General features: G+C 35.7%; 3 protein-coding genes across 3 annotated transcripts in view; 1 reads left to right on the plus strand and 2 right to left on the minus strand.

Moving 5' to 3' along the window:
• The window catches only part of tfpia (tissue factor pathway inhibitor a), a 1,059,262-nt gene that overhangs the window by 21,673 nt on the left and 1,011,895 nt on the right, over positions 1–25,694 (minus strand). The gene's annotated exons all lie outside the window — the stretch shown is intronic.
• On the plus strand, positions 4,534–14,313 carry slc40a1 (solute carrier family 40 member 1). The gene is made up of 8 exons (XM_079820914.1): positions 4,534–4,862; positions 4,986–5,053; positions 5,504–5,663; positions 5,786–5,901; positions 6,598–6,724; positions 10,441–10,689; positions 11,301–11,921; positions 12,150–14,313. Exons 1-8 carry the CDS (start codon positions 4,829–4,831, stop codon positions 12,461–12,463), a joined length of 1,689 nt encoding a protein of 562 aa, XP_079677040.1. The 5' UTR covers positions 4,534–4,828; the 3' UTR covers positions 12,464–14,313.
• The window catches only part of wdr75 (WD repeat domain 75), a 35,635-nt gene continuing 24,420 nt past the window's right edge, over positions 14,480–25,694 (minus strand). Inside the window, exons 15-21 of the mRNA XM_079820913.1 lie at positions 24,889–24,983; positions 24,335–24,430; positions 20,350–20,519; positions 19,293–19,352; positions 19,065–19,208; positions 16,582–16,673; positions 14,480–16,381 (exon numbers count right to left, since the gene is read on the minus strand). Of these exons, the coding sequence (XP_079677039.1) occupies positions 16,162–16,381; positions 16,582–16,673; positions 19,065–19,208; positions 19,293–19,352; positions 20,350–20,519; positions 24,335–24,430; positions 24,889–24,983 (877 nt within the window). The 3' untranslated portion in view covers positions 14,480–16,161. The remainder of the gene's footprint in view (positions 16,382–16,581; positions 16,674–19,064; positions 19,209–19,292; positions 19,353–20,349; positions 20,520–24,334; positions 24,431–24,888; positions 24,984–25,694) is intronic.

A 25,694-nucleotide genomic window follows, 5' to 3' on the forward strand; every position in this document is an offset into this window, starting at 1 on the left:
TGGAGAGCTTTGCTCAAGACATGTCAAAGCACATTGATTGCATTTTAAAGTCAAAGCTGACTGGCTTTTACTGTCTTACTGTAAAAAACAATGGAGCCTTTTCTCCCACAGCACTAAATAGTCAACAGCCAAAATCCTAAGAATCCTGATTCATGAGGTCATCGCTTGTGATGACAAAAGGTTTTGTAACACATATATTGACCATAAGCCAATAGCATTATGCATTCAAACAGATTTTGTAATATTTCACACCCAGGGCAGTGACCCATTTTTAGAGTTTTTCATCACCAAAACCTATGTATTATCTGATTCTATTCTATCTGATATTCTGCTGTACCATACTTAAGGGGGGTAAAGAAAATGAACATGATATCATGACTCTATATGTCTGCAATGTCCAATTATCCAAAACATTTTGTTGTCCTGTAACTGGAGAGCTGTGCCCAAAACATGTCAAAGCACATTTTTTGCATTTTAACCTTGAGGGAGAAAAAGTTTAGTCAAAGCTGACCGGCTTTTACTGTCTTACTGTAAAAATGTGTTGAATCCAGGTAGTATTTAGGGTACAATGGAGCCTTTTGATTTTTAAATAGCCAACAGCCACAATCCTAAATGCAGAATCCTGATTTGTGACGTCACTGCTTGTGATGACAAAAGGTTTTTGCACATCCCTGAAATGAGACAAAAGACTTTGTGACCAGATTTCTGAAATGTAATCCAGGGACATTTCCTAGTTCAGTGGTTAAAATATAATTGAAATCTCACTTATTATCAATGAATCAACAATGCACTCAAAAAAATTATTTTTCCATATTTATTTTTTTACAGGTCTTTTACCTGTATTTATAATTTTGAACTATGTTAGGGTTTGCGGAAATGTCCGTAAAATTACTGGAAAATGTCCATGTAATGAGCTCCCAGTACTTTTTCCATTATTTTACGGATTAATTTTTTACAGTGTGGGAATATAAATATGTATATATATATAGGATATCTGGTTGATATTTCGTTTTTTGTTTTATTTTGTGGAATCCTAACTATTATGTTGTTTGTGGGTCAAACTGAAAATACAATTTGTCAAAAATCACACTATAAAGATGATTACCATTGCAAACAGATCAAGAGAAAATGATAGCAAAATTATGACATTACAAAAACAGATTTGCAAAAATAAATATGAGATTACAATTATTTAACAAATATTTTGACATTATTTTCTAAATGTATTTTCACAAACTGTGAATATGCTATATACAGTAATTTTAGATGTTATTTTATGTTTGTATTTATGGAAGTAGATCTTTCTATCTTACTACATATCTTTAGATCTTACTAACTGGGCTTATTATGTAGCATTTAGATTCATTTTGAGAACAAAGCTGTACTTTCTGCAAGTGTAATTGTTGAAAGTTTAATTTAGTTGTTGCATTTTTTATTCATATTGAAGTGTACTTTTACCAAAGTGGTATAAGTTGCAGTGTATTAGCATGATGTAAAGTGCATGGGGACATTTCCAGGGACAACTCCAGTCGGAGACAGGACACCAAAAACCGTGTCCCCAGAAAGCAGTTTGTCTGGTCACCCTAAAAAGACCCCTATGCCTCCATATGGTTTTTAATCAAACCAAGCTTCTTTTATCATTCTTAAATGTACATCAATTACATATTTACAGATTGTTTTATACTTTATAGGACCAGGGGAAAAAAATCCCTAATGTCTGATCGCATTTGGGCTGGCAGACCAAAACTTTATTTTAAGGTTTGAGTCATCGCAGCACACACTTCATAATTCAGATATTAAAAGCAAGCAACTGGGCCTTTGGGAGTCATTTTAATCTGTTGTCTGGTGCTCTAAACATAGAATCTATTGGTTTTTGTAATCATTCCTATTTTTAATACCAGTTAGATCCCACTCTCCTGTTTAGTAAACTTCTAACCTCATTCATGACACAGAAAGCCTGCATTTACTGAATTACAGTGTTTGTGTTTGTGGTCCTGTTGATTGTGCATTAGCCCCTGTGCTGTATAGTTCTGTTGAAATGTGGTCACCCTTAAAAGGCTTAAGTGTTAAATCACGTGAACAGTGTTTACTTGTGTGTTTCCACCTCTAATATCACAAACACGCTAGTTTGTTTGGGTTCAGTCATGGTCATGGCAGAAATCCTGTATTGATTCTAGACACCTGTGTAAAGTTTGGATTCTTATCACCCGAAAAGTGCCAATGTCCACAGTTCGTAAATTGGAACAGTTGCTCAGCTGATTTGTTAGGTCAAATAAAACTGTTTAGTTGTAATTTGTTCAATTGAATCTAGACCCTTTTACCACAAAAAAAAAACATGATTCTGAATATTGTTGTGTGTTTAAAAATGTCAATGTCTTTGTTATATGTAAACGATATGAGCAAGAAAGTTAAGCACATAGTGGTGTTGTGAGACCAACAGAGTGATAGAGAACAAAACCAAGTCTCTGACCTGTGTAATCTGCTTCCATGTCTCAGATTTCTCTGCATAAGATGGTTCTGTGTGCAACATGACTCAGCTTTGAGCCTTCTGTGAATGGGATGGGTTCCTAATCGTCAGACTTTTTAATCAAGCCCACAAGCAGTGTTAGGTGTTGCTTTGTCATGCATAGGCTACTCCCAAATACTGCAGCAAACAAATATGAAAACCACTAACAAAGAGGTATAACGACACAATCCTCTCTGTTTGTTTTGTGATTAAATATGACATATTGCATCACGTTATTATTTAAAAACAATCAAACAAAGCAAAGCATTACTTCACTTTTTATGCATTATCATGTCAAAAAATCTAAAAGATCACCAGATAAGGAAAACATGCTATTACTTTTGCCATGAGCTTCAGCATTAAAAATGAAGGTTCTTTATTGGCATATGGTTCCATGAAGAACCTTTAACATCTATATGGAACGTTTCCAATGTTCTTTATAATGGAAAAGGGTTCTTTATAGATTATTAAAATGTTCTTCACACTAAGTAAAAACAATTAATTTTAGGAACTTTTCACTCAAAAGGTTCTTTGGGGAACCAAAAATGTTTCTTCTGTGCATCGCTGCAAAAACTTTTTGAAACCTTTATTTTTTTAAGAGTGTTTAGCCAATGTTAAATGAAGCATGTCCACTGAAACTAACGGGGTTGGAGAAGTGAGTGTGCAAAAATTTCCTTTAAACCGAAAGCAGAAAACAAAACATGTAGCTTTCCGTGTAACATTTCACTTTATGTTTGTTTCTGCGCTGAAGCTGCTGTGTGTTAATAATGACACTAAGTACTGACCTGAAAAGAATAAATACTAGATACTATTGGGAAGAGGCATATACTGCCAAACTGTTGGGAAATAGCTGTCAGTGATCCAAGGTGAAACCAAGAACAGGGAAAAAGAAAAAAGTTTCCAGTACTGGTTGTGAAAATAAAGCGATCTAGATTAATATTTGGTATATAAGACAACATGGTTTGTATGGCCGATTGTATGGAAACCCTAATTGGCTATATTTTCCGGATTTCCATGAATCAGTAATGTTCATCAAGGCCTGTGTTGTACAATCACCCATTTCATGTCAGAGAGTTACCATGCACCTTTTAAGAAATCAAAAATCAACATGTCACCCATCAAACCGTGTCATGGTGACATATAAAGACATTGTTGATGCTGATATGGGTTTTTAAATGGCCAATACAAATGTAATGATAAGAAATATGATAGTCTATATTGTATAGTGATGAGATACGATACGAGCTTAAACACTTGACTGAAAAAAAAAAAAAAAAGAATCTCCACCATTACAGGAGTTGTTCACTTTAAAATGAAAATTACTCCATGATTTACTCACCCACAAGACATCCAGGTGTATATGTGTATAAGTTTAACACCGAAGCCGGTCTGGCGTAAGCTAGGCCTATTTTACTTTATAACATTTTAAATAAGAATATTTTTCTTACAAACCCCCATCTATTATGGATGGATGCACTTTTTTGAGCTTCCAACTCAATGGACCCCGTCACTGCCGTTATAAAGCTTGTACAAAGTAAATCATGGGGTAATTTTCATTTTAAAGTGAACTACTCCTTTAATGCCCATTCAAAAAAAAAAAAACATTTTGTGACAACATGCCCCAATGCTATCATTATATTGTTGACCCTTGCCTGTTTGGTTTGTTCGCTTAAAGAACGGCTGTAGCATAGGTCTAATATGATAATATGTAATTTTAGACAGAATTCAAAACCATTGTAATTTATATGGGGTTTGAACTAGGTGTTTGTAATAATAGTGATAATGTAACTTCTGAAACAAACATTTGTGACAATAACATTTTTAGACCTGTTGCCACAATAAAGCTATTTTACAATATAACTATTTTAGCTGTATTTCGCGGAGTCATATAGTGAATCAAAATCATGACATCGACATTTGCAGACGCGCTTGTCTTATTAAATATATTGCTGTGTCACGGAAACACGGCTTCTGTCTTTGTTGAGCGCAAAGGGGCGGAGTCTATGCTCTAAATATATCAGCAGTCTGTCAGAAGAAGGGCTGTCTGACTGTGTGGTAAACACGGTGCTCGGCTGCATCCGTGAGCGCGGGTCTGGCCCTTTCGGGATTTATATGTTTTTACACATTTAGTTGTTCTAGAAAGGTTATTTCTCTCCGACTTCAGCTACAGTGATAGCTAAGTTTGGAGAGGAGAGAAGGGAAATATTCGTGTTTTGCGCAGGGAATATTTGCATCGAGGATTTACTTTGCCTGTTTAACCCGAACCCTTACAAAAGAATCTAAATCTGGACAAAATCGAACAAATACAAACGATAACACATAATGGACAGCGTTGCATTTAAGAAACCTTGCTGTGGTAAGTGCTCTAATTGGCGGGAGGATGCTGTGATAAATGAAATTCAAAATAATAAATTACCTTGCACTTGAATTTTTCTCATTGCACTTTTGCTCTATCAACGTTTTCTCCCTCTCTCTTCAGAAAGATTTTGCGAATTCTTCAAGTCTGCAAAATTCCTCATTTACCTCGGACATGCTATGTCAACATGGGTGAGAGATTCTTTACATTAGGATTTGTGTTTGAGAGCAGGTCTCGTTCGTTATGTGTCAGTCACAAATATAAAATTGTTTATTATATTTTTATATTTATTAATAGTCAGAATTCCTTTGTTTATTGTCTTATTCAGGGAAATTCGACTTTGCCCTTTTTCATAAAAACATTTATAACAAAAAAAATATATTTTTTGATATTGATATTTGATAGTTTGATATTACTAAGAGATAATAGTGAGTCTACCATGACAGCAGACAGTTTGAAGATCGGAAATCAATAAGATTTACTCCAGAACATATGTGTAATATGTTAATTATTTTATTAATAAATTGTCTTATATAAATGTATTGATCCATATCATGCAAAATACTGCTGACAACTAATTATTTTGCAATTTCAATCGCAAAACTATGTTGAATGATGATCATTGTGTCTTTATGTTACAGGGGGATCGGATGTGGAATTTTGCTGTGGCTGTGTTTTTGGTGGAGCTGTATGGCAATAGTTTACTCTTGACAGCCGTGTATGGACTGGTGGTTGCGGGGTCTGTCCTCTTACTGGGTGCTATTATTGGTGACTGGGTGGACAAAAACCCCAGACTGAAAGGTAAACATGGCAAAGTCCAAACCACAGAGAATGTAGAGCTATATTTATTATACATTAATTACTCATTTTATTACGCCAATTATTCCAACATTTTTACTGAGCGATTTCTTTCTTGATTTCAGTGGCGCAGACATCTTTGGTTGTCCAGAACAGTGCTGTCATTCTCTGCGGTGTCCTTCTGATGGCCGTTTTCCAGTTTAAAGAACAGCTTTCTGACATGTATGACGGATGGTTGCTGGTGAGTTTGCTTCCTAGAAAAACGATGACACTATTTATTTATCAATCAGTATTTTTCTGAAGGAGTTAATAGTTATATAAAAGCACACAGAACGAACCCTTATTTATGCACTAATAAAGAAAGTCTTAATTTCCAAGAGCAGAACATGCTTGCTGCAGTTCTTAGACCTCCAGTTTTGTTTTTACTCCATTTGTATGCATATTATTTAAAAAAATGAACTTTTTCATAGTTGGCAAACAATCTCCTCATAAGAGGATATTCAGAGTGATTTCAAGCTCCTTAACAAAAGATAGGAGGTAATGTTGTCTAAAACGGAAAGAGCTCTTTTTTGCATGGCCTCAACTTAACTTCATGTAAGTGAAACCCGACACCTTGGCAACAAAACGGTGACATGCTGTCAGCAAAATCCAGGGATGTCACGAGTAGAAAGCATGTTGCTTGCTCAATATTAGTCCTTTGAGTCTGTTAAAAGACTGGAAAGCTTAACATATACAATAACAAACAAAACCTGCTGTTTGTCCTGGTGTCACTGAGGTCGAAAACCCATATAGCAGACAAAATGTGGCTAGTTCATTGAACTGTTTTTTGCTCTGGACTGTTCCCGAAAATTGAGTCGAAACTTTTTGTGGCAGTGCACTAAAACAATTAACAATACACGGTGACATATATTTAATCACATGTTCTTTGTCATTTCAGACATGCTGCTACATTATGGTCATCAGCATTGCTAACATCGCTAACCTGGCCAGCACAGCTATGTCCATCACCATCCAGAGGGACTGGGTTGTGGTTGTGGCTGGAGATGATCGGAGCAAACTGGCAGGTCAGGACTTTTAATGTTTCACCTTCTTTAAGCTCTATTACAGTGGCCCCAAAAAGTATCTGGACACTTTTAGACACTAAGCCAAGCTAAAAATACATGCATCTCATTGCATTAAATAAATCAATTTTAACCAATTAATTTTAATCTTACGGTGGATTGAAGTATATTTATAAAGTCAGTTCCTGGCAGAGTAAACACAGTTGCTGTTCATCACATTAAAAGGGGGGGTGAAATGCTGTTTCATGCATACTGAGCTTTTTACACTGTTAAAGACTTGGATTCCAAGTTTCAAAAAAGAAAGTTGGACGTTTTAAGGAGTATTTCAGTGCCAAAAATACTCCTTCAGGTTTCTCACAAGTTTCGGAAAGTTTTTTCCGAGTATGGGTCTGCGTGACGTCAACAAGGGCGGAATGTCCTTGTACGGGCTCTTCTCCTGGAAGGGTGCGCGCGCGACCGAAGAGTGAGAAAGGAAATGCACGCCCATTAACACGCTTTGCTCGGTTGCGCTGCAGTCACAGGACTTCACGAAATTAACAATGTCACCAAAGAAGTGTGTTTTTGGTTGTCAGGGCAAGACAACCCATTACAGCTTCCCAAAGAACCCAGTGTTAATGGGACAGTGGATGGAGTTATATACAGTTACAGTATACCACATAGAGACGTCCTGCTGTAGTAGTTTCTGCTGCTGCTCCTGTTCAGTTTCAGCCTCCGGATCAGATTCTGGATCATATATGTGTGGTTGAATCTGATTGATAGTCATGGTTTATTTAGGATAACGTTTTCTTTTCCACGTTTAAGGATGGCTTTCAGACGCTCTCAACGCAATAGCTGCGAGCGCTCTCATTCTTTAGCTCCGCCCACACGATAAGCCTCCAGCCGCTCGTTTTTTTCCGGAAAGACTCGGTACAGCGTATCTTTCTTTTATAAATATGATAAAACTAAAGACTTTTAGGAGATATGAAGATTTTGGGATCAATTGATTTTGACCAATATATCTGTTGTTTTAAAATGTAAAACCTAGTGTAACAAACATCCTTTAGACTATTTTGTATTTGTATATATTCAACGGAATGTGGTTTAAGTGTCCAAATAAGTTTTTTCAACCACTATACTGTCTATAACAATCATTTCACTTAGTCGAGGAAACTCATAAAATACATTACAGCAGTTTCTCCATCAATCATCTTATCTTCATGGAGTGCTTGCATCAGCTGTCGTTCCTTATGACATTATAAACCCATTAACCTCCTGGAAATCCATGAAAGCATAGCCAACACATTGCTTTCTCGTTACTGTGGGAAAAAAAACTAAATGAAAAAAGTAAAACTATATATATATATAGATTTGTATTCGAATGATTCCTAAAGGATCATGTGACACTGAAGACTGGAGTAATGATGCTGAAAATTCAGCTTTGCCATCACAGGAATAAATTACATTATAAAATATTAGGGATGCACGATATATCGGCAACATATCGTTATCGGCCGATAAATGATTATTTTTGATGTTATCGTTATCGGTCCAATAAGAAAATTTGACCGATATAGTCAAGCCGATAGATAATGTATTATTTCCTTCAGCTGAGACAGACGCGCTGTCCACCATGATGGGTTTGAATTGCTCTAAATATGTTTGGAATCACTTCGAAAAGGAAAATACAGTTATGTGCAACATGTGCAGCGCAAGTCTTCTATAATCTACATAAAATGATAATGAGAATAGAATAGGCTGTAAAAGAGCGTTGTGTTTCAGCGCGTTTGTTGAGGGAAGAGCGCACCCACGGAGTTATTCATGACGAGCACAGTCAAGTTCACTTGCGCATTCACAGCCTTTTGTGCCATTGTAAGTTATAATATTATATTTATTATTATTCTGTGTATGTAATATCATATAGGATGCGTTTGGTTGAGTTAATAAACGATGCAGTAAAGCACTTCATTGTACCGGTCTTTAGCTTCAGCGCGCGCCCACGGAGTTACACCTTCATGACGAGCACAGTCAAGTTTGCTTGTGCATTCACAGCCTTTTGTGCCATTGTAAGTTGTAATATTATATTTATTATTTTGTGTATATAATCCCATATAGGATGCGTTTGGTTGAGTTAATTAACGATGCGAAAGCACTTCATTGTCTTGGCGCGCGCATTTCAAACAGAAATGCACAGCATTAATAACTAATGGGACTGTCCTATACATAACACTGCAATGAGAATATTTCTGTTATAAAACGTAGTGAATTCTCGGGGTTTAGTTGTTTTTCAGCGCGCTGTTGTGGGAAGCGTCAACAACGCATTCTGACCAGCACAGTCAAGTTCGCTTGTGCATTCGCGTCATTTTAAGCATATGTAAGTCGTAATATTACGTTTTTGTAGTATAAACATCTGATTAGAGTCATATAGGATGTGTTTCGTTAAGTCAATAACCCGCAGTGCTTCACTGTACCGGTGATCATCTTCAGTTTCAGCGCGCTCTCAAACAGGGGAAGAGCATCCACAGGAGTTATAACCATTCACCTATGCGTGATTTTGTGCTAATATAAGTTGTAATATTATATTTATTTTGTATAAATATCTTATTGTTCTCATATATGATGCGTTTAGTTGTTAATTAAACTTCTAAGCGCTTCAGTTTATGGTTGTTCGTTCATTCTCTCCAGCTTCAGCGCGCTCTCACACAGCAACATTATTCCTAATAGACTAGACTAATATTACAGATGTTTACTATTACTGTAATATTAAACATATTTTTTTTTTCAAAAACACAGAAGCATTATTTTTTATAATTAGCACTTTTATTGTTCTCGTATCATTTCCATCAACAATATGGTTTGATTAAAACCGTTTCTTTATCGTCTGTGCGGAGGTTATTTCATGCACTTGCATTCTGATTCTTTATTATGCAGCCTCAGTAATGCTGTTCAATTACTTGTTTGCATTATTTAGGTATATTATTTTTATTTTTTAGACAATATAATTTTTGGTAACATTTTACAAATAAGGTCTCATTTTATTAATGCATTAACTATCATGAACAAACAGAGAGCAATAACCTTTGTTTCTTTTAGTAATAAAATGTTTGTGTTTTGTAACAGTCCATTCACAGTTCATACCTAATGTTAAAAGACACAACTTTGGGTCTGAATATGTTGAGATTAACATGAACTAAAATTAATAAATCCTGTTGAAGTATTGTTCATTCATTGTTGGTTAACTAATACTAACAAAAATTAAACCTTATTGTAAAGTGTTAAAAAAAAAATTTGGCCATAGGAGTGTAAAATTAATTTGAAAAGGTAAGGAATCTCACACAGGTTCAAATAGGCTACTGTAGTGTATAGGTTTGATTCATGTTGAAGTGTTTGGGACATGGCTTTTAATGGTGAGCCTTTTGTTTTTGTAATCAGGCTCTCAGAGTTTATTAAAATTTGTATTTAGATTTATCGGCCAATATATCGGTTATCGGCTTTCAAATATTAAGAATTATCGGTTATCGGTATCGGCCAAAATGTTCATATCGGTGCATCCCTATAAAATATATTAATAATATTTCGATATTACTGTTTTTAACAAATAAATGCAGCTCTGGTAAACATAAGAGACTTCTTTAAAAAAAAAAAATCTTTTTTATGTATCTCTCTTTATTTTCATCACAGAATATATCACAGTTTTTAACAATTATACTCAAGTTTGTTTTCTATATTTCTATTTTTTTCAGATATGAATGCAACTGTAAGAATAATTGACCAGTTAACCAATATTCTGGCTCCAATGCTTGTGGGCCAGATCATGTCATTCGGTTCCCATTTCATCGGCTGTGGTTTTATCTCGGGCTGGAACCTGGTCTCCATGTGCTTGGAGTACTTCCTGCTTTGGAAAGTTTATCAAAAGACTCCAGCACTTGCCTTCAAAGCAGGAGAGAAGAACACCGATGACCAGGAACTGAAGCATCTCAACGTACAAAAAGGTTTGTAATAGCACTCAAATCTCTTCTGGCACTTTCCACTAATACAGTACATAGAGTATATATTATCTAACACGAGAAGTATGCAATATTAATCCGCCTTAAAACTGCAAAAGTGATTTTAAAACTCCCCCACTTTGTGCAGAACTTTGTTACTTATTGATTTCCCCCAATACAAAAGTGTAACATTCCTTAAAATTGTGACATCCGGGAAGTACTGTAAATAATTCATTTTATCAATACGTTACTCGAACTGTAGTGTTAACTGCACTTGTCAAGCTCACCATCTGACAATATGACCAAAGCCATTTAAAGAAAATGTATTAACTTTTTATTTCGACTAACTATAAACCTGCATTTAAGGCAAATTCTGAAAACCTGTTACTAGCAAAACTATTGCCAATTTTGACTTCTTTTTTTTTTTGGACACATTTTGAAGATTAAGCATCTTTTGACTGATCATTTGCTATTTTTTTTTAAAGAGTTTCAGATCCTATTTTGAACCATATTTGTTAAAAATGCCTTTCATTGTGCATTTTAGTTTTCTAAACAATGCAAAGGGGTGGCTTATCCAATTATATCTATCTAATTGGTTTTCCAATTCACTGTTGCAGAGATTGGAAATAATGAAAGTCCAGTTGAAGGCTCCCAGCTGATGAATGAAACCGCTGAGGTGAAGAAGAACACCAGTTGCTGCTACCAAATGGCAGAGCCCATCCGTACCTTTAAGGATGGCTGGGTAGCCTACTACAATCAGTCCATCTTCTTTGCCGGCATGTCTCTGGCTTTCCTCTACATGACCGTCCTGGGCTTTGACTGCATCACCACGGGCTTCGCGTACACTCAGGGCCTGAACGGCTCTGTGCTCAGTCTCCTCATGGGAGCCTCGGCTATATCTGGAATCCTTGGAACGGTGGCCTTCACCTGGATCAGAAAGAAGTGCGGCCTGATCAGAACCGGCTTCATCGCTGGAGTCACCCAACTGTCTTGCCTCACGCTCTGCGTGGCATCCGTCTTTGCTCCTGGCAGCCCTTTCGATCTCAGCGTCTCACCCTTCGAAGAGGTCTTAAAACATCTGTTTGGAGACAGCAGCTCGCTGCCTGAGAGTCCTAATTTTCTTCCTACAATTGCACCACAGATTCCAACAAACACCACTGTTTTTGAGGAAGCCCCCCAAGTAGAATCTTACCTGTCCGTCAGTCTTCTCTTCGCCGGTGTCATTGCTGCTAGAATGGGTAAGTAAATGAGCAACCAACAGGAAACAATATAAATAGTTTTATTTAGCCTAATTTTCCGTTATCTTCAAGATGAAGAAAGTGATATCCATATTTTTTTATCACCTGAAAGTTGTAAAGCCAACCTTTGAGACCAAAAACAACAAGTCATGTTTGTGATAATTGTGTGCTGGTGCTATTTTAATGTCACAATATATGTTTTAATTGATTCTCCTAAATTCCTTTCAGGTCTTTGGTCTTTTGACTTGACTGTGACCCAACTGATGCAAGAGAATGTGATCGAGTCCGAGAGAGGAATCATCAATGGTGTCCAGAACTCCATGAACTATCTTCTCGATCTCCTGCACTTCATCATGGTCATCCTTGCACCAAATCCAGAGGCCTTCGGCCTTCTCGTGATCATCTCGGTTTCCTTCGTTGCAATGGGACATATAATGTATTTCAGGTTTGCCTATAAAAGCCTCCGAAGTCGACTTTTCCTGTTCTGTTCGCCTGAGCAGAAGCCAGATCCCAATATTCCCTCACTTTCCAACTCTGTATAACTCTAAAGAGACCGTAAGCCAATTTCTACAAGTTTTGCATGCTGCGTTCTTCGAGAATGTCGTCAGGAACCACCCATTCCATCTCTTTTACTAACATGCATGCTTTTGCTGCTTGCAGTGCTCGTGCATTTGAGTTAAAATGATTCTCCATTAGCTAAAATAACAAAGAGAAGGAGCTCTCCTTAGTGTAGCTTAGATATATGTCAAAATAACATGCATTACTTCCCTTGTTTTTTGTGTTCAAGGTGCTGTAAAATTGCCTGAGAAGTAATTGTAGAGGAAACACACAAATGGGAACTATGGTTCTTATACCACGCTTTAATAACTCCAAAGCAACAATGGGCACATTTATTCTACTTTTACATATTTGGTTGGTTTTTCGACTTTATGGTCGTAGGTAATCTTCAGACTAGCTATGCGAGTTTTGCAATGTGCTCTACTTAAGATAGTGTAGTTTTGTAACGTTTGTCCCTCAGTGCTTTTTACAAGGCATGGTTAAAGTCTCTTTTTATAGTTATTTGGAGTGTGCTAGTTATTCATTCAGTTATGCTTATATAATGCTTATATATTTATATACATGTAGTCAGTATTCTTTATCTCGGCTTCGGTGGTGCTATTATTACAACTCTTCTGGAAAGCAATGCAGACAGACAGTTTGTACATGTAACCAAAGTGGATTTTTTTCACCATGCGGAAGTGAGGGAATCGCAACCGTTTTCTTGTGTTAACATTCCGAATATTAGTGGTGTGAAAATATCCTGGAGATTTAGGACCTGGTACACTTGCCCCATTGCAACTAGAGTTTTTTTTTTGTTTGTTTGATTTGAAAGTGATTTTTAATGCATAATTCTTGTTTTTGCAAAAGATTGTTACACAAGCACTTTACGTGATTACACTTTATCCATTATGAAGCAACAAGACACTTCAGGTTTAAGATATTTGCACACAATTGATTCACTGCCACCAAAGTGCACACAGCGAGGCAGGAATTCTGACATTTTCTCTTGTAGTTCTGCATCAAAACTTGGAGATTCTCCAATTTGCTTCAAAATTTTAGAACTGAAATCTCTAAAACACCCTCGTGATTTTTACTGTCCCTTAAGTGACACCACAAATTTTCCTTCATGCAAATCATATGCTAATCCAGATGTTCTACATTACAGACCTTCTTTATTAGGTCTATGAGCCGACGCTTGTCACAATCACTCAGGCACTAACATCCTTTTGAAAACCACAGCTGGTTCGACATATACATGAGGTATTTTGTAATGGTTGTGTAATATTGAGGTTGGACACCAGCGGGGCTCCACCGTATGCACAGAAAAGAGAAGGGATCGAGTCCAATGTGGACGGCTGGTTTGAAGTGCAGCTGGTCACAAATGCAGGTGCCAAGTCGTTGATTTTTGATTTCAACTTGTTAGCATTTTTATCGTTTCATGAGGCCCTTGTGAACATGCGGTCGGTCCTTAAACACATGCTTCATTGCATCAGAGCATATTGTCTGTATTTTTGTGAATGTGAAGCCTTATTTACATCTGTAAAATATTTTTATATTCTCTTGACTACTTTTGTTTGAATTCAGTTTTGTCCTCCTATAATGCCACAGAGATATTGCCCTTGACAAAATTACAAAATGAAACACTTCTGTTGCAATAAATTGTACTATTAAAATCCGGTTGAATGTAATGTAAGAACAAACGTACATTATTCTTTGTAGGAGCATATTGATTCTGTTGTGTGGCATTCTTGCAATAATTGTGGTTAACACTCCACTGCAGGGGGAATATACAACATAAGACTTGTAATGTGTCTCATTTACACTGAAATAAACAGTTTTGTAGCCAAATGCAACATTTGAGTGGTTGAAATAAGTAGAAGGGGGGGGGTTTAAGAGGTCGACTGTGAACCCGCAGGAGCTGGAATACATGCGGCAGCAATTGTACAGGGTCACATTCCTCAGAAGGGTTTGCTGCTAATTTTCTCTAAAGGCCCTTTCAGACGTTTTTTTTTTTTTTTGTGGTTAATGCACTGACTAAAAGCTGAGTTGAGCTTGGCTTGCAAGTTGCATGAGAAGCAAAGACAAAGAACGACCTGATTACATGCCAGTAACAACGCAACGCCTCCCATTCTGGACCTGGAATTTGTATGCAACTTAGTTAACTTTGTATTTTTAGGAACAATAGTGAGAAACATCCATCTAGACAGTCCAAAAAAAACAACTCAATATTAGTTAAAGCCTGAAGCAAAGTGGGAGCAAAGCTCAACTGAAATTCGACTTTGCTTGAACTAGAAATCCAGACATGGGTAAGAGATAAGATATTAGCGTTTCAAAAAGAAATGTGCTTGTGAAACAAATTTGAAACAACTTGTGTCCTGAGCAATTCATTTTGTACAATATCAGTCCTAAAAAGCATATCATAACCACATGACCTTTGATACATTTCCTGGAAAACAGTTCCAATGCATAAGGGTTGACATCATTTACCTTGTCTGTGGTTTACATTAGTACACAGAGATGATAACCACAGGATTGAAGTAACTGTGAGGCGTTACCAACACATGACCAGCAAACATTTGACCTACACCACTCATAAACCATCGAAACACACCAGCCTAACCAGCTTCCTTAGACTGGTTTATACAAAAAAACAAAACAAAACAAAAATGCATCAATCTATCTCTCTCAAAAGTTTGGAAGCATTACTATTTTTAATGTTTTTGAAAGTCGTCTGTTATGCTCATTATGCCTGCATTTATTATTCAAAAATACAGAAAAAAGTAACAACAGTAATATTACTACAAGCTAAAATAAAGGTTTTCTATTTTAATATCCTTTAAAATATACTTTATTTCTGTGATGTCAAAGCTGAATTATCAGCATCATTACTCCTGTCTTCAGTGTCACATGATCCTCCAGAAATAATTCTAATTATGCTGATTTATTATCAATGTTGGAAACAGTTGTGCTGCTTATTTTTTTGGGAACCTCTGATCTTTTTTCATGATTCATTGATGAATAAAAATAACAAAATGTATTCAAAATATAATTATTTTCTAACAATATAAATCTTTAATCACTTTTTATCAATTTAACACATACTTGCTGAAAAAAAAAAAAAAAAAATTGCCCCCAAACTTTTGAACGGTAGTGTATATTGTTACAAAAGATTTCTAATTTAAAATAAACGCTGTTCTTTAGCTTTTTCAGCTTTGCATCATCAAATTGATATTTTAAAATGTATTAAAATAGAAAACCATTATTTTAAATTGTAATATTTCACATTACGTTTTTTTTCTGTATTTTTGATCAAATAAATGCTCTTTATGAGCATAAGAGATTTCTTTCAAAAACATTAAAATAGTGTTAAATATAATTTTTTTATAAAAACTTGTTTACCAGAAAGTTACAAAATCAATGCACAAACAGAAAGAAATAAACTTTTTAACAGCACATTGTTCAAAAAGTATTTTATAAATTATTGTTGATGAAAATGGGATGAACATTACACTAACATTCAGAGTTAAAAAAAAGCATTCTTGTCCTTATTGGTCCAAAGAGAATAATTCCTTAAACCACTAATGGGCTACTGCAATCCCAATAAACAATTGTTAACCAACCACAATTCTGGATCTGAAGCAAGTTGGGAAAAAAAAAAAAAAAAAAAAAAAAAATTTAACAAGATTGTGAAATTACTTCATCACAGTTTGGAATCAATGAGGCCAGTCATCCAGCTAAAGTCAGTCTTTCTGACCCTCTTCAGTTCCTTCTCGTGCACTTTAGAAAGTTTCGGTGTCACCTCATCCACTGAACCCTGGGCTCTGAGCTCCTGCTGACTATCACGTGTCTCCAATTCCTCCTCAGAGTCCTCTTCCTCTTTCTCACTGTCCATTTCCTGCTCTGAAGACTCCAATTCCTCTCTGTAGTAATGACAGCCAAAGCAAAAATATAAAAGAGTATTTGCTTGCAGTACAGAGCATCTCAGAAAACAAGGAGAAGGGAAACTGAGAAATAGGCATGTCTACTGCGGTTAAGTAATATCCATATAAGTAATATCCATCCAAGAAATATATTCATAATATCCATTGTGCATTTGAAGAAAAACTTGAGGGGGTCTTACCGGACACCAGTGTTGGAGATCAGGAGGGAATTGACAAACATTGAGCACAGGACTGAAGCAGCAGGTAAAACATGAGCTGGTGTGTGTAACAACTAAAAAAAAATAAAAAATAAAATAAAAAATAAAAAAATTCAGAGGATGTTACAAGAAATAAATACCTAAACATTTATTTTCCCATCACCACTCCATGGCTTGAAATTAGGACAAGGTGACATTGAATACTGGTGAAATAAAGCAATATTTTGACATGTGCAATGATTTCTATTTCCTTTTTTGGCCGTATTTTGATTATATTATTATATATGTATGCTTTGTAATGTCAAAGCTGAATCAGAAATCAATCTCAAGAATCCATTTTCATTTTTTGCTGCTAAAAAGGATCAGTTCACTTTAAAATGAACATTAGCCCATGATTTACTCTCCCTCAAGCCATCCTAGGTGTATGTGACTTTCTTCTTTCTGATGAACACCATCGGAGTTATATTAATAAATATCCTGACGCCTCCAAACTTTATAATGGCAGTAAACAGGGCCCACGAGTTTGAAGCTCAAAAAAGAGCATCCATCCATCATAAACATGTTCCACACAGCTCTGGGGGGGTTAAAGGGATAGTTCACCCAAAAATGAAAATTCTGCCTTCAAGTTGTGCCAAACCTGTATGAGTTTCTTTGTTCTGCTGAACACAAAAGAAGATATTTTGAATATCTTCTATGATAGTCAATGGTTGTTCTGTTTGGTTACAAACATTCTTCAAAATATCTTCTTTTGTGTTCAGCAGAACAAAGAAACTCATACAGGTTTGGAACAACTTGAGGGTGAGTAAATGATGACAGAATTTTCATTTTTGGGTGAACTATCCCTTTAATAAAGGCCTTCTGAAGTAAATCGATGGAGTTTTGTAAGAAAAATATCCATATTTAAAACTTTATAAAGTAAAATATCTAGCTTCTGCCAGACCGCCTACCGTATTCAACTTACGAAAAAAGCGTAACTGACACAATGTATGACGTTGGACGTAGCATAAGCGCTTTGAACTGTGAGAGGTGTTACACTTTCTTTGTAAGTTTAATACGGAAGGCGGTCTGGCAGAAGCTAGTTACTTTACTTTATAACGTGTTAAATATGGATATTTTTATTGATATTCCCCCCGGAGCCGTGTGGAGTATGTTTACGATGGATGGATGCACTTTTTTGAACTTGAAACTAGTGTTAGACCGATATATCAGCCGGCCGATATATCAGGTCGATATCTGCCGATACAAGGCTGCTGCGTTCGCCGATATTTTTTTCAAGAGGTTAAGTGCACCTAAGCATTCAGTGACTAGGTTGTAAATAGTTTTAAAAGTATAAAAGTTTTAAGTATAGTACAGTCAGTGTGCACTTTATTATGATGCTTGCTTGTTGATACTGTGCGCAATAGTGTAATTATTTTATTTATGCTTAAATATTTATTTTCAGAATTTAGTTTCACCACTGAACTTTTTTTTTCTTGTTCTACCTCACCTGTTTTTACTATTTGTTAAATATAGTTTTTTTTTAGTTCAATACATGTTCCTTTTTTTAAATTTGATGATCATTGTGTCATTTTTATTATGTAAATTGAGGGAGCAAAAGCAGTATCGGCTCCAAATATCGGCTCAAGAAAATCGGCAGCTCGTATCGGTCATCGGCTAAGGCTGATGAAAAAAAAATCGGTATTGGCACAAAAAAAAAAAATCCATATCGGTCGATCCCTACTTGAAACTCGTGAGCCCCGTTCACTCCCATTATTAAGCTTGGAAGCATTACTCCGATTGCGTTCATCAGAAAGAAGAATGTCAAATACACCTAGGATGGCTTGAGGGTGAGTAAATCATGGAGTAATTTTTATTTTAAAGTGGACGAATCCTTTAATACTTTTGGGGAAACCATGATGCATTTTATCATAATTCTTTGAATAGAAGGTTTAAAAGAAAAGCATTTATTTGATATGGAACACTTTTGTAACACAAAATGTCTTTACTGTCATTTTTTATAAATTTATTCAGATTCCTTGCTGAAAAAAGTACTAATTTAATTCAAAACGATAATATAATATAATATAATATGAGCTGCACGATTAATCATTAAAAGATCGCACACGATCGCGTTCTTAAATGACAGCAATTCGGCTGTGTCTATTGAACCACTGACAAAATCACACAGGAACATTCAGATCTGTATTCCCGCCACTGATCTATATAAATTACATTTAAATGATGATTGTATCAGTTACATCATCTTTACGCCAGTAAAGTGGCAACAAGTGACTTAAAAATCTGTCATTGAATCATTCATTCAAGAGATTCGTTCAAACACGTGTGAGTCATTGATATTATGAGTGATTTATGAGTCATTGAATCATTCATTCACCATTTGAAGAAAAAAAAACCTAAATTTGTTCAGAATCGTGCAGCTCTATAATATTTATAATATAATTTATAGAGAGCCCCACCCTACTTACTTGTTTAATGGTAACGGAGCCCTGTTTCTGTTGGGGTTTGTCAGCCGTTGGAGGGGATGGTGCGTCACGTTTCTGCTGCTGCCGTCTGTGTTTACCCAACAGCAGGTAAAATGGAGTTACAGCAACGCTGTCATCAATGACAAGCTGTACCAACGAGACACATGAAAAGTTACTTTGGGGGCCTTCAAAATAAATGAGCATAAGGGCAGTGTAAGAAAAAAACTGTACCCGTTTACTTGATGACAACATTCTGTCCTCCTCTGTTGCCATGCTGAAGGTCAATAAATCCTGATAATTGAACAGAGTTAATTTCAGTAAAATGTCAGGACACAATGTGCACAGTATAACACAAGCACATGTACACGGCACCCACATTTTTCCATGACTTGCCAGTTGTTCACAATTAGTGGATATCTTTTTTTATTGAGATTGCACAAAGAACTATTTAACCTGTGTCATGAAAAATATTGTTTTAAAATTATAGAATTTAATTTAAACAAAATTTCTTACATTTTAATTGTATATTGTTTTTTATTGTGTATATATATTTATTTACATTTAAAGGGATATTTCACCCAATAATAAAAGTTACTCACCCTCAAGTCGTTCTAAACACGCAAGACTTTCGTTCATCTTCGGAACAGAAATAAAGATATTTTTAATGTTTACCACGCGCAGTGCGTAGGGCACCAAGTGCTCAGGGGGGCACCACAAGAAAATGTGTCAACAAAAAAAGTGATCGTGCTTAGAGCATCAAAACGGCCAGCGGCGGGACTGGTCTTATACAGCGATTGTGTCTCTTCAGAAAATTTGGATTAAAACGCTTAAAGTAGTAGTTGCGTAGCTGTCTATGGAGGGACAGAAAGCTCTCAGATTTCATCAAAAAGATCTTAATTTGTGTTCTGAAGATGAACGGAAGTCTTAGAGGTTTGAAATGACATTAGGGTGAGAAATTAATGACATAACTTTCATTTGAGTTAACTATCCCTTTAATAATTTTATTTTATTAATATAGTCATTTATTTTAAAAGTATACGTTTAATAATTTAATCATAAAAAATTAAGTTAATTATAAATGTTAATAAACATTTTGTTAATGTTCAAGTATTTTTCAGGTCTTAAAACATAATTTAAAAATCCAGGTTTTCCACTGCTGTGGGAACCCTTCATCTAAATCTGAAGGAAAAATTTTTGGATAAAAAAAAAAACAAAACAAAAAAACATTTACACTAACAAACTTATATGCGTTCAGGCCGTTATGTGATTAGAAATATCACTGAAGTACCATGTTTTGGGTGAGAAAGTAAAGTTGAGATCTGTTGAGCCACTGAGTACTTTCGTCACATCCGCTCAACAGCTCCTCTCGAGGAACAAAGACAGCATGCTGTACCTTCTCTGAACACACTTCCTTATGGGTGAACAGAGGCCGCGGCTCGCTGGGTTTGAAAACAAACACTGTACAAACACCAGAGAACACATTAAAAGCAGCTTGTGCATAACTCTGAATAACCATTATGAAACATTAAAGAAAGAAACCAAGAGCATCAATCATAAATACACACTTTTGCTAAGGCCACATACACACTGTAAAGTTTCAGGAGTGATGACCGCATTGAAATGCAGGAGTGAGTCCCCTAAATTATCACTCCCAAACTGCTACGATTGACAGTGGTAAACAGCCACGCTCTGGTGTCTCGCATGTTTGGTACCGCTATTCTGACCAAAGAAATATTTCAGCGACAAAAGACTTGTTCAGCAATATTAACTAAAGCACAGTCGACAAAAGCACCGTTTATGCTTGGAAAGGCTGTTTTCACAGAGCGTGTTGCCATGTCCAATTATTATAAGTATTTTCAGGCTTGTTGTTTAAGCTTGGCTCATAAAATGATCGAGTTTACAAAGTTATTAAAGCCAGCAGGTGCAGGTCACAGTATTTTGGTCTATTTTCAGCATAAAGCATTTTGATTAATCTCAGTTTATTATGGGCTTGTTCTTATTCGCGGTTTTTTCTAGCAAAATCTGGCCACAGGAATGTGTCACGGTAGGGCTGGGCAATATGGCCAAAAATGTCTTTTTTTTTTCATAGCAGTTGATATCGATAATTATTCTGATAAAAGTCAAATATTTCTTTCTTTCAAATTTAAAGGCAGATTTTTGCTCCTAAGTGAAAGTTGTAGAAACCAGACTAGAGCCCGACCGATATATTGGCGGGCCGATATTAGGCTTTTTCCAAACTATCGGTATCGGCATTTATGATGGCCGATAAATTAACATATATAAAAAAAATAATTAAAAAAAACGGACGAAACACCGCTCAAACGCATTGAGTGTTGGCGTTTCATAGTTTATCCAGCAGAGGGCACTCTACAACGTGCCGGGTTGGCAACGTACCAGCTGAGTCATGCTGAGCGCTGCATTCACAACACAGATCACCCGTGAAGTGCATGTAAGTTGGCAATGAGACATACATTGCTTGAATAACAATTAAAAGAACATCCCCATCAGTTCTCTTAACTCAAATAACATGACAAAATTTGTAACTGCCAAAATTTGTAACTGCCAAGTCCAGTTTTGCTGTTACATGTAAGCCAAGAGAGCTGGTAATTACGTTAGGTTGTTACAGTTGACGAAGTTTAACTCGGACAATGTGACTGAATAAGATGTATTTCTTTAATAGTCTCACAGTTTGACAACTGTCCCCTGCCCGTTATTTTGAAAAAGTATACATATTTCTAAATTATAACTTATCATAGACGCTAACCACAAAGCTAGCTAATGCCATGGCTATCAGTGGGAGACCGCTAACATTAATGCGCCTTGGAAATCACAACAAACTTATTCTGCCTAAATAAAGTAATGATTACTGTATTTATAACTAACGTTAGTATATTTGTAGTTCCAGTCCCTGCATTGTAAATCGTAAGTTAGGCTCGTGAAGAGTGAACGAAAGTGCATTGCTGACTTCGTTCAGACGCCGCATTAACATAATGGATTTACTGCATCATCAGTAGTAGATTTTAGAAGGCAGGCAGCATGATGATTGAAATGATGATTGAAAATGGTTTGTTGTAGCTTGATGGATAGAATTAAAAGAGTGCATGTAAAGGGATAAGCAAGTTGACATTGTAATTATAAGGTAGCTCATATTTATACTGTATATAGTTTATATTTTGCTGTTGTTGTTATTTATCAGAACTTCTAGAACTGAACTGAATATTATTTTTTTCAGTCTTACTCAAATTTATATTTATAAAGCTTACCACATCTATTAATACTGGTAACTTTGATTTTTTTTGTTTTGTTTTTGTTATTGTGTTTTCGTCCAAACGACTTTAAGTTTCATATCTTAAGTTTGTATTTTTATACATTTTATTTATCAGAACTTTAATATATTATGTTCCTCTGTTCTGTTGTGACAATAAAACAAACAAGTTTATTTTTAAACTGCATTATCATATTTTAGAGAGGCTGAGGGATCATGAATGACTACAAATAACTAATGTATAAGGGAAATCTGTTTAAGTGTTTTTTACGCGTTTCTGTTATTTTATTTATTTATTTATTTTTAATATATATCGGCTGATATATCGGAATATCTGATTTTTAAATGACCAAATATTTGTATCGGTATCGGCCTTAAAAATCCTTTATCGGTCGGGCTCTAAACCAGACCGTTAATTGTGGGTTTAAACTCTTTATTATCAGAACATGACAAACACTTCAAGTTTTTGAATTTGTTACACTTTTCCAGTCATTTTTCCTTAATATTTTCTATTAAGATATTTATTTTATGTCTTTTTCTGCAGTTTTTGCATGTTCTAATAGGTGATATTGTTTCTAGTCATGAAACAGTTTTGTGTTGCCTGAATTTGGCATATATCTTCGGCACATTTTGCAGTGCAGGCTGCAGTATTAATATTACGTTTTGTCTCTAAGAAATGTAAATTTGACTGAGTTGACAGGAGTAGTAGCTCAAGTTAGGAGGATGCAGATTTAAATGTATGTTCATTAACAAAAACATGGACAGCTGTAAAAATTGTAACAACCTCATTTTTATATACTAACATTTAAATATTCTGACTGAGTTTTATTCAAATTAACCATTGGTTTTCCATAGTATCATACATTTATATCATGATAACCACAGTTAAAAGCACACATATAGCACTTCACTGCCAAGGTAAAATGTTTCTATGGTATTTGTATGAAAAACAGAAGGCTAAAAACATTTAGTATAATGTTTTGCACAAATGCTATAGCTCAATCACAAAAAATACTGTAATAATGTTCCATTACTTTACATTAATAATATAATACAATTCTATATGAATATCCTTGGTGCAGTTAGTGTTACTACAGTAAATCCACGGTAAATGATGGTGATTTGTAGCGTGTAAAGCCTTCTGACTGTATCATTACGCAGTGTTTCTCCTGTTTGTCAGCTTGGTTTCATCTGGCTTTAAACTTGTTTAAATCAAAGAGACATTTATGTTTTTTGCTGAATTCATGTACTTCTCACTGGATCTCACAGCACTGTTTAGTGGTCGTGTGACCAAGACTGATCAGAGTAAACGTATCTGCTATAGTAAACTTTGACCCGAGTGGATAAATGGTCCGTGTGGCGCGGTTCAAACAAATAACTGAATTCGTGCTACATTTTATTGATAATTTCTTCATCTTTGGATGATAACTCAAGGTTAGTTTCACTTCCGATTTATCGTTCGTCGCCGCTTCAACAAATGTTTTCCTTCTAATGTTGAGTTTTCTTTGCCATTAGAGCGTGCATTTTTGACACGCAAGTTAAAAGCTGCATGCTGACTGGCTGTTGTCGTGTTTATTTCAGCTGTGTGACGGGTTGTTAGATTAATCCATATCGAGAGCTTATCGTTATCGACACCAATTTTATCGCAATTCGATATATCGTTTATCAGCCCAGCCCTAAGTCAAGGCTTGTACTGCTTTCCCTGTGATTTCTTGCACTGCACATAAAGGGAGAAACATTTCTGATGCACATTAAAAAGTCATTAACAACTAGTTCAGTTAGGTTCTGTACACACTGCTTAGAATTTTTGTAAATGCAGTTGTCACTACTTGCATTTTTTGAGAGCTAGTTCGGTAGAAATGCAATCGTCACTCCAGTGACAGTGTACAGAACAGGATTAAGCACTAAAAGGTGGATTGACAACCAAATTTAGTTGTAGTGTGTACGTGGCCTAAGTGTATTTCTAAGGAGATGAAGAATGTCATGCGATGACCTTTCAAACACTTACGGTCTGTATGTTTAGACTGGTATGAAAAGACAGCCACATTTTCTGACAAGGGGTCCGGCTGCAGCTTGGAAACATCCACAGATGCACTCCATTCCACTATGAGTAAAAGAGATTTGACATTACATAAAACTGACCATGCAAAACCAAACAGTGAAGAAAACTACACTGAACAAGCCTAGGAGAAGAAGTTCATCCAAAGTCTTGACATTTTTTACTCACTTTCATGTTTGTTTCAAAGCTGTTTACTGTTGTTTTTTTAAACATTTATAGCAACTTGGGACTGTCAGGCTCCTAAAAGTACCATGAGAGTACCATAAAAGCAGTCCATAAGACAGATTCAGATTCAAAACTATGTTTTTTTTAGCGCTTGACAGCCATGTTTGCTCTTCTTATGTCTTGCAGAAAAAAAAGTCTACAGACTGTTTCGAACAACTTGAGGGTGAGTAAATAATGGCAATGTTCATTTTTGGCTGAACCACTGTTAAGCTGGCTTTTTATTGATGCCTCATAACAAAATTTAAAAAGTAACTGAACCCATATTAATGACCACTTACATGCACAAGTGAGGAGATTCCAGCAGCAGAGAAGGTTCCTGTTGGTGGTGCTAAGCAGGTATTTGGAGCAGCTTAATCGGCCGAAACAAAGGTCCCTAGTGGATCAAAGTAGCTGTCATTAGTCGGTTTCACCAATTCAAAGACCACCGTGATCAAAAAGGCCCATGTCACTTACGCATTACATCAGATTAGTCTCAGTGCATGATAATCAGTTGCCTTACTGTTAATCAGAATCTGATACAATAGCAATGAACAGTATCAAAAACATTAACAATAAATATGACTGACTTCTTATAATTGTATCCAAGTCAACAAATAATCAAATATATTCAAACATTTTTTGTGGGATAATATAGATCAAACATGGTGCAAAGCTGGCCACAACTTTATGGATTGGAAGAGGATTGGAAATACTGTACAAAGCCGATTTAGTACTCGCTGAAATTCTGAATCATTATAGCTATATATTTCTCCTTCTATGCTTCATTATACATAATACAGTAAAATATAAACTAACTTTAAAGAATAGTTACCCAGAAAGTGAAAGTTATGTCATATGACAAATGGAGACATTTAAAAATGTACTGTTCGTGTTTTTCATGTAATTACAAAAAAAGCACAAACTCAAATGAGTCTGATTTGGGAACCAGTCATTCTGAACTGTTTTGTGTGAACTGCATCAATCAATTTACTGGAAAGATCTAGACTTGAACATTTTGTTCACAAAAAGACATTGCTACTTGTCTAGTCAAAGTGAATAAATGATTTAAATCGTTTCATCTCACAAAGCTATGATATGCTATATA

Source organism: Gobio gobio (assembly GCF_949357685.1).
Source record: "Gobio gobio genome assembly, chromosome: 7".
NCBI lineage: Eukaryota > Metazoa > Chordata > Actinopteri > Cypriniformes > Gobionidae > Gobio > Gobio gobio.

What these genes read in the sequence shown, in the direction of transcription:
- slc40a1 (XM_079820914.1), top strand. Translation starts at nt 4,829, where the DNA reads ATGGACAGCGTTGCATTTAAGAAACCTTGCTGTG. An exon ending in GACATGCTATGTCAACATGG is followed by an intron (nt 5,054 to 5,503) that starts GTGAGAGATTCT and finishes TTTATGTTACAG; the next exon opens with GGGGATCGGATGTGGAATTT. An exon ending in GCATCTCAACGTACAAAAAG is followed by an intron (nt 10,690 to 11,300) that starts GTTTGTAATAGC and finishes TCACTGTTGCAG; the next exon opens with AGATTGGAAATAATGAAAGT.